The sequence below is a fragment of the Cibotium barometz genome, chromosome 25 (assembly GCF_041138505.1).
Source record: "Cibotium barometz isolate CiBa-2024 chromosome 25, ASM4113850v1, whole genome shotgun sequence".
NCBI classification, from domain to species: domain Eukaryota; kingdom Viridiplantae; phylum Streptophyta; class Polypodiopsida; order Cyatheales; family Cibotiaceae; genus Cibotium; species Cibotium barometz.
This window is the reverse complement of record NC_141070.1, coordinates 318,963-331,964: the sequence shown is the minus strand read 5'-3', so window position 1 is coordinate 331,964 and position 13,002 is coordinate 318,963. Positions and strand designations below refer to the sequence as shown.

The 13,002-nt window shown below is 41.0% G+C and overlaps 1 protein-coding gene across 1 annotated transcript; it reads left to right on the top strand.

Annotated features, from left to right (window-relative positions):
- The first annotated feature begins 10,455 nt into the window (after positions 1-10,455).
- LOC147624129 (mannan endo-1,4-beta-mannosidase 8-like) lies at positions 10,456-12,522 on the top strand. Its single transcript, XM_086819041.1, has 5 exons — positions 10,456-10,884; positions 11,077-11,271; positions 11,391-11,513; positions 11,594-11,805; positions 11,893-12,522. The coding sequence occupies exons 1-5, from the start codon at positions 10,624-10,626 to the stop codon at positions 12,305-12,307; spliced, it is 1,206 nt and encodes a 401-aa protein (XP_086675167.1). The 5' UTR covers positions 10,456-10,623; the 3' UTR covers positions 12,308-12,522.
- The last annotated feature ends 480 nt before the right edge of the window (positions 12,523-13,002 follow it).

Below are 13,002 nucleotides of genomic sequence, written 5' to 3'. Positions count from 1 at the left end.
AGAAACATTAAGAAATTATAGAAAAGATCAAAATTCACCATTTACCTTACAAATTGCTTGATTCTTTGTTCACGGTAGAGGCCCCCAACCAATCAATTGGTTTAGTATGTTGATGGAGCCACCAATGGGGATTGAAGAAAGAGGGAAGCTCCAATTTCTTCAATTTGAAGAGAATAGTAAAAATTAGCATTATTTTAGCATAATTCTAGTATAGTAAAATTCTCCTCTTTTTTTCAAAGGACTCATGTTCTATTTATAGGAGAGGGAGGCTCTAACCAAGGCTAGTTGATTTCTAGAATTTTTTAGATTTCAATTTGGTTGAATTTAGACTAGATTTGGACCTAGTTTGGTTCTTTTTTGATTCGGTTTGGTTCCATTTTGATTTGGTTTGGTTCAAGAGAGAGGAGAGATAAAAATATCACATTATTTTTGAGTTTAAAACTCATTCAAGCATGTGAAGTAGGCGCCTCATTGAAGGGACTCCCTTCCTTACATATGTGTGGGGCACATCCATTTATATACTTGTTGATTCGAGGAGCACACATAGTTTTGTGAACTCCAAATCAATAAATTCTTTGAAACTATGCCCAATAGAGATGATGAAGCCTTTAAAAGTGGAGGTTGCAAATGGATAGCATCAGCTGAGCAAGAGTTGGGTTCCAACAAGGATTTATTTGTCTTCCGAATATGCCTATGATGCCCGTTTGATTGTGCTTAATATGGGCCCCATTGATGTGGTGCTTGGATGTGATTAGTTGCACAATTTGGGCAGATTCTCAATGGATTTGAAGCACATGAAAATGTGGTTCATGCATGAAGGCAGAGCTATGCTTGGTGTCTATGAAGCAAATGAAGAGAGAGTTGAAGAGTTTGTGCCTTGTTTACATGCTACAACTCACTCATCATGAAGAGGACAATGGGCTGCAAATACATGATAAAGAGATAGATGCCTTGTTGCAAGATTACAAAGATGTGTTTGAAGCACCCAAATGCTTGCCACCTACTAGAGAAGTTGATCATGCCGTAGAGATTGAGAAGGATGCAAAACCAATCAATAAGCCTCCTTATAGGCTTTTGAAGGTTGAGCGGGAAGAGGTGGCAAAGCAAGTGGAAGAGCTTTTGGGAAATGGGATTCATACAACCAAGCAAATCACCTTTCGTCTCACCAGTTTTGTTGGTGAAGAAGAAGGATGGATCTTATAGAATGTGCATTGATTATAGGGATCTCAACAAGATCACTATAAAGAATTGATATCCCATTCCAAGGATTGATGATTTGAAAGGAGCAAAATACTTCTCCAAGATAGATCTCAAGTCCAGGTATCATCAAATAAGGATGAAATATGGTGATGAGTTTAAGATGACATTCCGGACTGAACGGGGTCTATTTCAATTCATGGTTATGCATAGTAACTTTGACATGGTCAGGAAGGGCATCATAAATTTTTTTGTGGAATCTACATTGGTCAATAGTAACTTTGACTAAGTTTGACATGATTAGGAAGGGCATCATAATTTTTTGTAACCTAGCCTTTTCTAATGGAGTCTTTGCCAAACTAGTTAAATGATCAAACCTTATACCTTCAACATCCAAAGCATCATCATCTGTCAGAGCAAGGAAATCTTTCATCTCTTCATCATAGTACTCCTTGAAATGAATAGTTAGTAAAAGCCAAGTCAAAAGGCATATTGAAACTGCCCCTAAAAGAGACAAACTTGTTATGTGCACCTTCAAAATCAAAGAGTCTCTCTGCGGGGGTCTTTTTTACCACCGGTATCCCTTTATCACACTTGAACCCATATTATGAAGATACCTACCTAGAGCTAGGAATTTGACTCAATGTTTGAGCGGGTTGCAAAAATTGGTAAAAATTATCACATGGAAGGATGACACAATATGTTCAATCATCAGTGGAGATATGATGCCTCAAATCACGTCGTCTTTCTATGCCAGAAGATTTGCAAAAAATAGGTTGCAATTTAGGGCTAGGGTGGGGCTACTTTGTAGTTTTGGCTAGGGAGCTGGGTGGGGCTTCTTTGTAGGGATTTTTAAAGCTAGCTTGACACTAGAAAAAATGTCAAAAAATGAACTTCATGGATTTTTATACCCTTCAAAAAAGACCGTTGTAGTATGGTACCATGTGTCTAGAGTACAACCACACATGGTAGTATGCTACCACATGTCGAGAGTACGGACACATGTGGCAAAGTATGTGTGATGTGTGCGGGTGACGTGGTACCACATGTGAAGAATACGGACACATGTGCAGAGCACATGTGACGTTATGCATATCTACCATGTGGCAGTACAGTCCTGAGCCACACGTGTGAAGGTGCATCCTATAAATATCATGTAGACCTCATATATTTTTTAAAACATTTTCTTACTTCTCATATAGAAGGATGATGTGATATCAGCAAAGGTTCAATATATCGTGCCATTTTTCCATCTTGAAGCTGCTTAGATTTCTCTTGCTGTGCTTAGAACCCTACTTGTTGCTCACACTATTTCTCTCTCAGCCCCACTATTTCTCTTACTTCTCACACTATTTCTCTCTCAGTCACCTCTCCACACTAATTCTCTTGCTGCTCTTAGAACCCTCATAGAAAGATCGAGACAATATCAGCAAAAGGCCCTCTTTAGATTTTGTATACAGTGCCATCTTTCCATCCTACACTTTGTTGCTCCGTCCTAAAGAAAAATTTGGGTCTATTTCTCTCTCTGTTGGCTACTCACACTATTTCTCTTGCTACTTTCAGAACCCTCATATAGAAAGATCGACACGATATTAAAAAAAGGCCCTCTTTAGATTTTGTATACAACACCATCTTTCCATTGCACCATCTTTCGATTGCGCTATCTTACCATCATGCCATCTTTCCATCCTACACTTTGCTGCTTAACCTCGAAGAAAAATGTGGGTCTATTTCTCTCTCAGCCACATACTTACATTATTTCTCTTGCTGCTCTCAGAATCATTATAGAAAGACCGACACAATATCAACAAAAGGCCATCTTCAGATTTTGTATATAGCGCCATATTTCCATGCGCCATCTTTCCATCCTACATTTTGTTGCTCAGCCTCGAAGAAAAATGTGGGTCTATTTCTCTCTCAGTCGCCTACTCACACTATTTCTCTTGCTTCTCTCAAAACCCCAATACAAAGATTGGCACGATATATCAACAAAATAATCAGTTCAAATTTTGTATATAGCACCATCTTTCCATCGTGCCATCTTTCCATCCTACACTTTGCTACTTAGTCTCGAAGAAAAATGTGGGTCTTTTGTTGACTTGTTAATCCAAGGTAAGATTCGACTATCCTCATTTTTTAAAGTTGGATTTGTGATTATGGATGCTTTGGGTTTCCAAGATACATAAGGTGTACATAGATGCTAACAAGAAGGTGTACATAGATGCTAACAAGAAGCAAAAAGGTAAGATTCTACTATCCTCATTTTTTTAAATTGGATCTATGATTATGGATGCTTTGGGTTTCCAGGCTACATAAGGTGTACATAGATGCTAACAAGAAGCAAAAAAACCATTGTGGGACATCAAATTGAAAGCTAAATACATTGTAAAAGGTTGGAACCTTGGAGAGGCTCCCAAATTTTGGGGCTTTGAGCTCATTTTCTTACTATCACTACTTAAGCTCTATTATGCTCTCTGTCATGAATATACATTTTTTGTAAGATCATAACGATATGCTGAAGATCGATAAGGAAAATGTTAAAAACGGACCCAAGATCGTTACAAGCATTATGTAGACAAAGACCGTAGAGTGGTCACATTTGAAAAAGGTGACCAAGTATTTCTCAAGGTTCCCCCAAGTTCGGAAACTTTGAGAACAGGCAGAGTGCCAAGGGTAGGGCTAGGGGGAGCTGGGCGATTCAATGGAGTCCGGACTAGTGTGGATAGCCACCAGGGCTATAGTTAGTCGACTAGGGTCTATATCTGGCGGTTGTGGAGAGTTGCCCTATTTTCTTCTAGGAGGTTTCATGGAGGTCTCATACTAGGCGGTTCACGGGATTCCAGACTAGTGTGGACAGCCAGGGCTATAGTTATCCAGCTAGGGTCGATATCTGGCAGTTGGGTGGAGAGTTGCCTGAGGTCTCATGGAGCTCTCATACTAGGGGCTATAGTTAGCTGGCTAAGGTCTATATCCGGCGGTTGGGTGGAGAGTTACCCTATTCTCTTCTAGGAGGTCTCATACTAGTGGCTAGGGTCTATATCTAGCGGTTGGGTGGAGAGTTGCCCTATTCTCTTCTATGAGGTCTCATACTAGTGTGGATGGCCAGGGCTATAGTTAGTCGACTAGGGTCTATATCCAGCGGTTGAGTGGAGAGTTGCCCTATTCTCTTCTAGGAGGTCTCATACTAGGGGCTAGCCAGCTAACTATAGCCCTGGCCATCCACACTAGTCCGGATTCCCCTAAGCTGCCCAACTCCCCTTAGCCCTACCCTTGTCTTGACACCCTAGCTTTTCATGTGAAAACGCAAAAATGCTACAAACACAAAGATCAACTATAAAATCACTGGTTTGCTTCCCTTCATGCTCCCCAACCCAATCCTTTAACCAAAAACCAAAAAAAAAGTAAACTTTTACCATACGTGTCACCATTCTTATCCACTCAAGTCTTCACTCAAAACCTCACTAACAGTAAATGTAGATTTTAAGCATGCAAGGAAGGAGCTGAGTGCTCTAATAAGAAGAAGGAAGAAGCTCACTCAATGACATTTTCTTAGCTTTATAAGCTTTGAAGTGTTCTTTATTCCACTTTTCTCCCCGCATTTATAGCATAGCCCTTGTTCTTTAAGTTAGTGGTGGTGATTATATCCTCTTTTAATACCATGCTTTTGTTGACATCATTTGAAGCTTTGCCATCACCAATAGTCCCTTTTTGTGACTAGCGCCAAATTTGAAATTTGCTTCCCATACACTGTGGGGTATTTGGGAATGGTAGAAGTAGAAGAAGCACCACTCGTGGCTTTGACATCAATAATGAAGCATATTTGTTCTCATAGATTAGTCCCCATCAACGGCACCAAAAATGTTATAGCCCATTCCTACCCCTTCAAGAACTCTCTCTCATTTAAGTAGGAATGGAAATAGACAACAATCATCGTGGGGATACTTACCTTACTTCCAAGCCCAAGATCTCCATGACCTCTAAGCTTCACCACTTGTAGCTAGCTCTTGATCCACATTCAAGTTTTCTTGCAAGAAGGATTTTTATATGGGTTCCTCTCTAGCACTATTACACCCTTTAACACATCCATGATGCCTTGTGGCTTCTTATCTCTTGTAGTAATTTCTTATTGGTGAGAGTAGTCTTGTCTAAACATTGTCCTCACCTTGCCCTTCTAGGTGTATTTTGTTTTGCATTGTCCAAATCACTCCTTGTGCAGTCTTCACAAGTTTGGTGACTTGTTCATGGACCCTCCCTCTTATGTCCCATGCATTGTTTTGGTTTCAGTTGGTTTTGTGGACCAGATCTCTTCTCTGCTAATGCCTTCATTGGTCCTTGCAACCTTGTTACTACCAATGCCTTCATTGGTCCTTTGCAACCTTGTTACTACCAATGCCTTCACTAGTCCTTGTGACCTTGTTACCCAATGCCTTCATTGGTCCTTGTGTGACCTTATTATTGCCAACACTCGTGTGGGAGACTTTTTCTTCAATATCTTGAGTGTAGCATCCACTTTTACAGCATGCTCATGCATCGAGAGCTCCCGTCATGGATCAGATCCTCTTAGATCTATACCTCTTTCTTCTTTTGTATCCTGCAACTAAAATTGATGTCTTCCATGATGCCTTGTGGCTTCTTATCTCTTGTAGTAATTTCTTATCTTTCCTTGGTGAGAGTAGTCTTGTCTAAACATTGTCCTCACCTTGCCCTTCTAGGTGTATTTTGTTTTGCATTGTCCAAATCACTCCTTGTGCAGTCTTCACAAGTTTGGTGACTTGTTCATGGACCCTCCCTCTTATGTCCCATGCATTGTTTTGGTTTCAGTTGGTTTTGTGGACCAGATCTCTTCTCTGCTAATGCCTTCATTGGTCCTTGCAACCTTGTTACTATGCAACCTTGTTACTACCAATGCCTTCACTAGTCCTTGTGACCTTGTTAACCAATGCCTTCATTGGTCCTTGTGTGACCTTATTATTGCCAACACTTGTGTGGGAGACTTTTTCTTCAATATCTTGAGTGTAGCATCATCTTTTACAGCATGCTCATGCATCGAGAGCTCCCGTCATGCTTAAGTTGGATCAGATCCTCCTAGATCTGTACCTCTTTTCTTTTGTATCCTGCAACTAAAATTGATGTCTTTTCTAGATTCGATAGTCTGTCCATCTATAACCATGCATGTTGCAGAATAGCGAGTTAATCTTTCTCCTCTTTTAATTGAACCTTCTACCTCCTCCTCCTCCTCCTCCTCTTTTAACTAAACCTTATACCTCCTCCTCCTCCTCCTCCTCTTTTAACTAAACCTTCTACCTCCTCCTCTTCCACATGGGAAAATCTTTTGAGGTGTAGGGGGTACCTTGATTAATGGGGCCAGAGGTGGTCTTGCTAACATTACTTCCTCTCTACTACCCAAGGATTCTTATTCCTAGGGTTATATTATCAATTTCTCAATGGTGTGATTAGTCTTGTTTTACATATGGCACACACAACAACTGAGTAGAAGAAGAGATATGGCGCTCCTCCTTGGTGTGACCCTAGTTTTTACACTTAATACACCATACATCTTATCTTAGTCTAGATCAATTCTTTTATATGTATCCTTTCACAAGCTTGGCTAGAGCAGCCTTCAGTTCTTCTTAAACATCCATTACTTACTTCCTACCTTTCTTCTTTCAATGCTTCCACTCTTCCTTCGTATCCAAATCTGAACTGGAGTTTGAGTCAAACGTGTCTTCTCGAGACTTTGACACTGATGAATCCTCTTCTTTCTCTTTTCCTTTCAAACCTTTTCTTTTTCTTCTTAGAATCTTTCTCAGTTTTCCTCTTCTTTCTCTCTTCTCTCATTACTCGAGTCAAAAGTGTCTTCTCCACACTTCGACACTTATGGCTCCTCTTCTTTTTATTTTCCTTTTCAAACTTCTTCTTCTTCTTCTTAGGCTCTTTCTTGCTTTTCCTCAAGATTATGTCTTCTCTCAATGCTCATGCCACCACTTACCACATGGGTGATAACTTCTAAACATATTGTGATGATGGCTGGGTTGGTGAGATTATGGGTGATATGCTACCAATGGTGGCTGTGTGACAGCCAGTTTGGTGTACTAGAGTTATGGCATAGTTATAGTGCTAACTTATGTAGTCGGGTTCACACCATGGACCGTGACTATTGTATGTTATAGTAGGAAAATACTTTCCCTTATAGTATGTATTATTATCTCTTTATGTTATGGTTGTAGAGAAGAGAAGAGAATAGAAGAAAATTCAACCTCCATCTCTCTTGTATGCTTATCTACTCATGTGTGTCTGTTTACTTGCAAGGAGCTCAAGCTCATCCTCTCCCCTGTATTCTTCTCTCATGGTATTAAAGTGATCGGTTCATGTGAAGAGCTCAAGAGAGGCAAGCAAAGGAGAGGCAGTACACTAGTAAGGGTAATTCCATTTTGTTTTTGGAGCAACACCTTTGTGTAGCTCTTTGATTTTGGATCAACACCTTTGGGTAGCTATGAGAGCTACCCAAAGGAGAGCTACACGCAAAGGAGAGGCAGTACACTAGTAAGGGTAATTCCATTTTGTTTTTGGAGCAACACCTTTGTGTAGCTCTTTGTTTTTGGAGCAACACATTTGTGTAGCTCTTTGATTTTGGATCAACACCTTTGGGTAGCTCTATGAGAGCTATGAGAGCTACACGCAAATAGCAGGGAAGTCACTATCTCAGATTGAGGAATCATCATGGGTGAAGGAAGAAGACCTTTTTGTGTTTAGTTAACTTTATTAACTAATTTTTTTCCATTTCGGGGTGTTACGGGCATTTTGTCTCTACAAGTTTTCTGTTTGTTGGCACTCTATAAAAGTGCCAATTTTGACTGTGTATGCCCAAAAATACATGTATGCCTCGTTTTTGGCACTTACAACATAAAGTTGGATGTAGGAAAGTCTATGCGTAGAGAATCTGAGATTTGTAAATTGTTGGTGTGGATGTATGTTTTTCTGAGTGGTGCACATATAGTTATAGTATGATAGGTTTACAGTACCGTTGTGTTGGAGATTGTAAGTTTGGTGCAATTTTTGTAAGCACTATTTGGTCAGTTGTTTGCAGGTAAAGATGTCTAATATCTTATCACAAATTGTGAGCAAGAAGTTTGAAAAGAATAATTTTTAGGCTTGGAAATTCAGAATAACCAATTTTCTTATGGGAAAAGGATATTGGGAGTTCATCAGGTGATCGAAAAGAAGCTGGAGATTGCTAGAGACAATCCCACCCCAACTTAGGTGCATGCACATAAAGCATGGCATGAAAGAGCTATAAAGGTGTTATACTAGTTGTCAGTCAATCATAGACTCTATGATTATGTATATACAAGATGTATAAACACCTAAGGAGGCTTGGGACACCTTGGTGAAAATATACGGTAAAACACTCAAGTTTGGAAGATACAGCTAAAGCAGGAGCTACACAATGTGACCAGAGGAAAGCTAAGTATAAATAATTATTTAGTGAAGGTTAAAGGGCTTTGTAGATACCTTTGCTTCTATTGGATCACTAGTAGATGATATGGTATCAGTTACCTTTAATTGTCTTGGCAAGAAATACAGTTTGTTTCAGACCTCTATTGGAGTTCGAGAGAAGTTTCTAGATTTTTAAGAGTTGATTGCTCTCCTAATTTTGTTGGACACGGATCCGACTATCTATCTATCCGACTATCTGCCCAAGTCAAACTCCAAAGTCTGACCGTTCCAACTCTGAATCTTTTTATTTTCTGCATTCCAAAGTATATTTGAATATACCATCAGTAAAATCTCTTACGAACAATTAGTTGTCCAGGTACTTCTTTCAAATCTTTGAGGTTCTTCTTCTCAAGATAAAGTAGCCCTTCTTCCATTATTCTTTCTTCTTCAATTTTCTTATCTTCCTTAGAAGATATCTTATCTTTATCCTTCTTTGCCTTGGCATGATCTACAATTCTAGTATCCCTATCATGTGTGCCATCTTCAACCTTTATACACATATCCTTGGGTTTCAAGATATTGCATGCCTTATAATCGCTTAGTGGTATAGAATGTAAGAGCTTTTCAAATCTATATCTAATCAGTCTACATGTGTGCATGTCTTTGTCCATCCTTACCCCACGGTTCTTTGGACAATTCTGTTTATCATGATCAGCCATGCAAATAAAACATAATTTTTCCTTTTTAGCTCTCTCATAATCTTACGGAGATAAGGGACCCCTTAGCCCCTTAGCCTTCTTAACCGCGTCACTACCTTGTTTGGCTCCCTTCCATTTGTACCCCTTAGAACTAAGGAAGTTGAATGCTCCAACCCAAGGTGTCTTGGCCGTGCGTTTCTCTCAATATTATCATCGAAGATCTGCGCACTCTTTATGGCCTCTTCTAAAGTTTTAGGGTATTGAGTTTTAACCTTACTCTTATATTCATTATCTAAACCACGCAGAAAACCTTGTACTTTCTAGAAATCATCCAAACCCTTAAGCTTGAGGATTATCTCACAATACGTAGAAATCTATTGGTTCAACGTAAGACCTTCCATCTTATAGTTGTCCCAAGCATTCCAATTGTGATCCTTCCCATTCCTAGGTAAGAATTCTTTCCAAAAAAGTGCCTCAAAAGCAGCCCATGATGTAGGTCGACATCGCTCTCGCCGAGGCTCATCCACCACTTGTAGGCCTTGCCCTCAAGTGTAAGACTTGAGGCTCAAGAGCACGAACAACATCAGGAGAATGTTTCAAAAGGTGCAAGTCCGTCCACTTTTGTAAAAAAGTGTTCACTGCATCTTTATTACGCTTCTTCTCTTCCCCGCGGAAAACAGGAGGCTTCGCGCTCTTGAGCATAGCTGCCACTTCCTGATTCCCGGGCGTTTCGATTGCCAGGTTTGTAAACTTTGAGAAAGGGCAAGTAAATCCACAAATTCGTGATTATATGTTGTGTGCGTGATTCTAATAAAGTGTGCGCGTAAATCTACAAATTCGTGATCACCTGCATCATCTAGATCAACCATATTGGTACCCAGACCGCCATGCTGCTGACCCTCGGGGATCTCGGAAACTTCAGAGATCATAGTAACAAATCAAATTTGTTCCCACTTGAAGTAGGTGCATCACTTCTTTGTTCTCTCTCTCTCTCTCTCTCTCTCTCTATTTATATATACAGATCGAATGTGCCTCTTTTGAATGTGCGTTTCAATTAAAAAATTGAACGTGGCTTGAAGCAACAAAGGGTGCATCATCGTTTGGTTAGCAGTCTACATCATGATTCTCGCGATTTGTTTCCTTGCACGGGGCTTCCAAGCAAGGGAAGTAGAGCCATGAAGTCAGCAGCAAACTCTCTTAATATCTATATATATATATATATAGAGAAGCCAGCGTGCGTGCCTGTGTGTGTGCGTCCAACTCTATCGAGCCTCTCTCGTAGTGCGCGGCTATGGCCTTACCTCTGTTGGACTTCGCGGGCACCCGGGGCAACCAGTTTGTGCTGGGCGGGCAGCCATTCTACGTGCACGGCTTCAACGCCTACTTCCTGATGGCTATCAGTGTGGACGCGCAGAGCCGATCCAAGGCGGTGGCTCTGCTAGAGGAAGCTGCCAACGCGGGGCTCAACGTGGGGCGCACATGGGCCTTCAACGACGGCGGATATCAGGCGCTCCAGACCTCCCCTGGCGTCTACGACGAGAAGGTCTTTCAGGTGCTCCCCCTTCTCTTTTTTCTTCCCAAATTGTGTGTGTGTGTGTGTGTGTGTGTGTGTGTGTTCCTTGCCCAATGCCGTCCTCCATGGAATGACTAGTGCCCAATTGCTGCTTTCCACAGAGGGAGTTGTTTACCATTGTCTGTTTTTAGCTCCATGGACTGAGGAGTGCCCAAATGCTCTGCTTTTCAGGCTCTTGACTTTGTTTTAAATGAAGCACGGCGCTCCGGCGTGCGCCTTATCCTCACCCTTGTCAACAACTGGAGTGATTATGGGGGTAAGCCCAAATATGTGGAGTGGGCTCGTAGTGCTGGCGAAACTCTCGACACCGAAGATGCATTCTATACAGATTCCATTGTCAAGGCGTACTACAAGAACCACATAGAGGTACCCTACATTTTTTAGGTTTGGAAAACAACCCATTTTTGTGAGTGTTATTCTCTGCAATGCATGCCTCACCAATTCATGTGGTAGACATTAAGCACTTCAATGGTGTTGGCATGTAGACTGTGCTGACAAGAGTCAACAGCATCACTGGGATACCTTACAAGGATGACCCGACAATCTTTGCCTGGGAGCTCATGAACGAGCCCCGTTGTACAAGTGATCCATCTGGAGACACCTTGCAGGTTACATGCTATAATTTATTTATCATCGGCATGGAAGCAACAAAAAAGGTTTCAAAGTTTGTTTTTGTTCTTCAACACAGGCTTGGATTGAAGAGATGGCAAGTTATGTGAAATCAATCGACTGCAATCATCTTCTGGGCCTTGGGTCGGAAGGCTTTTATGGGCCTTCAAGTCCGATGAGGGTCTCTGCAAATCCCAACACTTATTCTCTACAAGTTGGGACAGACTTCTTGCGAAACCACAAAGTGGCCGGCATCGACTTTGCAGGCGCTCATGGCTATCCGGATTCTTGGTGAGAGTTTACTCTTGTCCAAGCAACAAATAACCATGTTTCAGTACTACTATCTACTAATTGATGTGTGCGGTTGTGGTGGTGAAGGCTGGGCTCTAGTGCGGATGCATTGCAACAGATCTCATTCATAGAGGACTGGCTGGCCTCCCATATAGCTGACTGCTCCTCCACCTTGCAGAAGCCATTCCTCTTTGGGGAGTTTGGAATGTCAAGTAAGAACTCAAATTTCAAGTCAGAAAACAGGGAGGGTTTCCTGGCAACCATATACACAGTGTTGTACATTTCAGCTCTTGGAGGAGGAGCAGGGGCAGGGGGCCTTTTGTGGCAGATTTTCCCCAAAGGCATGGAGAATTTCAATGATGGATACCAGATTGTGCTTTCTGAGGACGAGTCTATCTCTCGGATAATAATCCAGCAATCTCAGAGGCTCCAAGATATCACTGCCTATTCTCCGAGAAAGCCAAAGAGTGGCATGTGCCCGTTCAAGCTTAAATGCTGGTAAAAACCCTCAATAATTCTCCCTTGCCTTATTCTTTCATAAAAAACTCTCTTCTTCATGGATTTGATTGTGGACATTTACTGAGAGACGTATCAAGCTTAATATGCTGTTAACACCCTGCTATCCATATGAATTATTTGTTGTATCTTACATCAATCAACCATTTGTACCTCAGCTGGCACTCATTGTGCTTTCTAGTCAATAAACATGTTTTGACACTTCTGTGTACATGTGTTGATTGGACGGGCTTTTGGCTTACTAGGGTTGCATAGATGTCTTAATTAAGACTGGTTTTCACTTGACTTTTGTGTCTTGAGCAGTGTATTAGACATCAATTGAAAGTAAGAGTTTTATATGCACTCTTCAAGGTTGGGCATGTCCTAAGCTACGAACGGAATGTTTTTGCTTCGAGTATGCATGAAGCTCAGCCAAGATAATGGGGACATAATTATGAGATATTCCTCTGTAAGTTCTGAATCAGCACCTCCAGCTCCACAGACTAGATTTTATTTACATTACAGATAGACCAACACATGCAAATACATTTATACGTCAACTCAGAATCTTGCAATTCTATACAAGTAGTCTTCAAAAACACAATATCATTTCTGCTGGTCCAAATTTCCCATAAAGTGCAAGCTCTAATAATGTTAAAAACCAATCCACTGCATTCATCACTAATTGCCCATTTCCCAAGA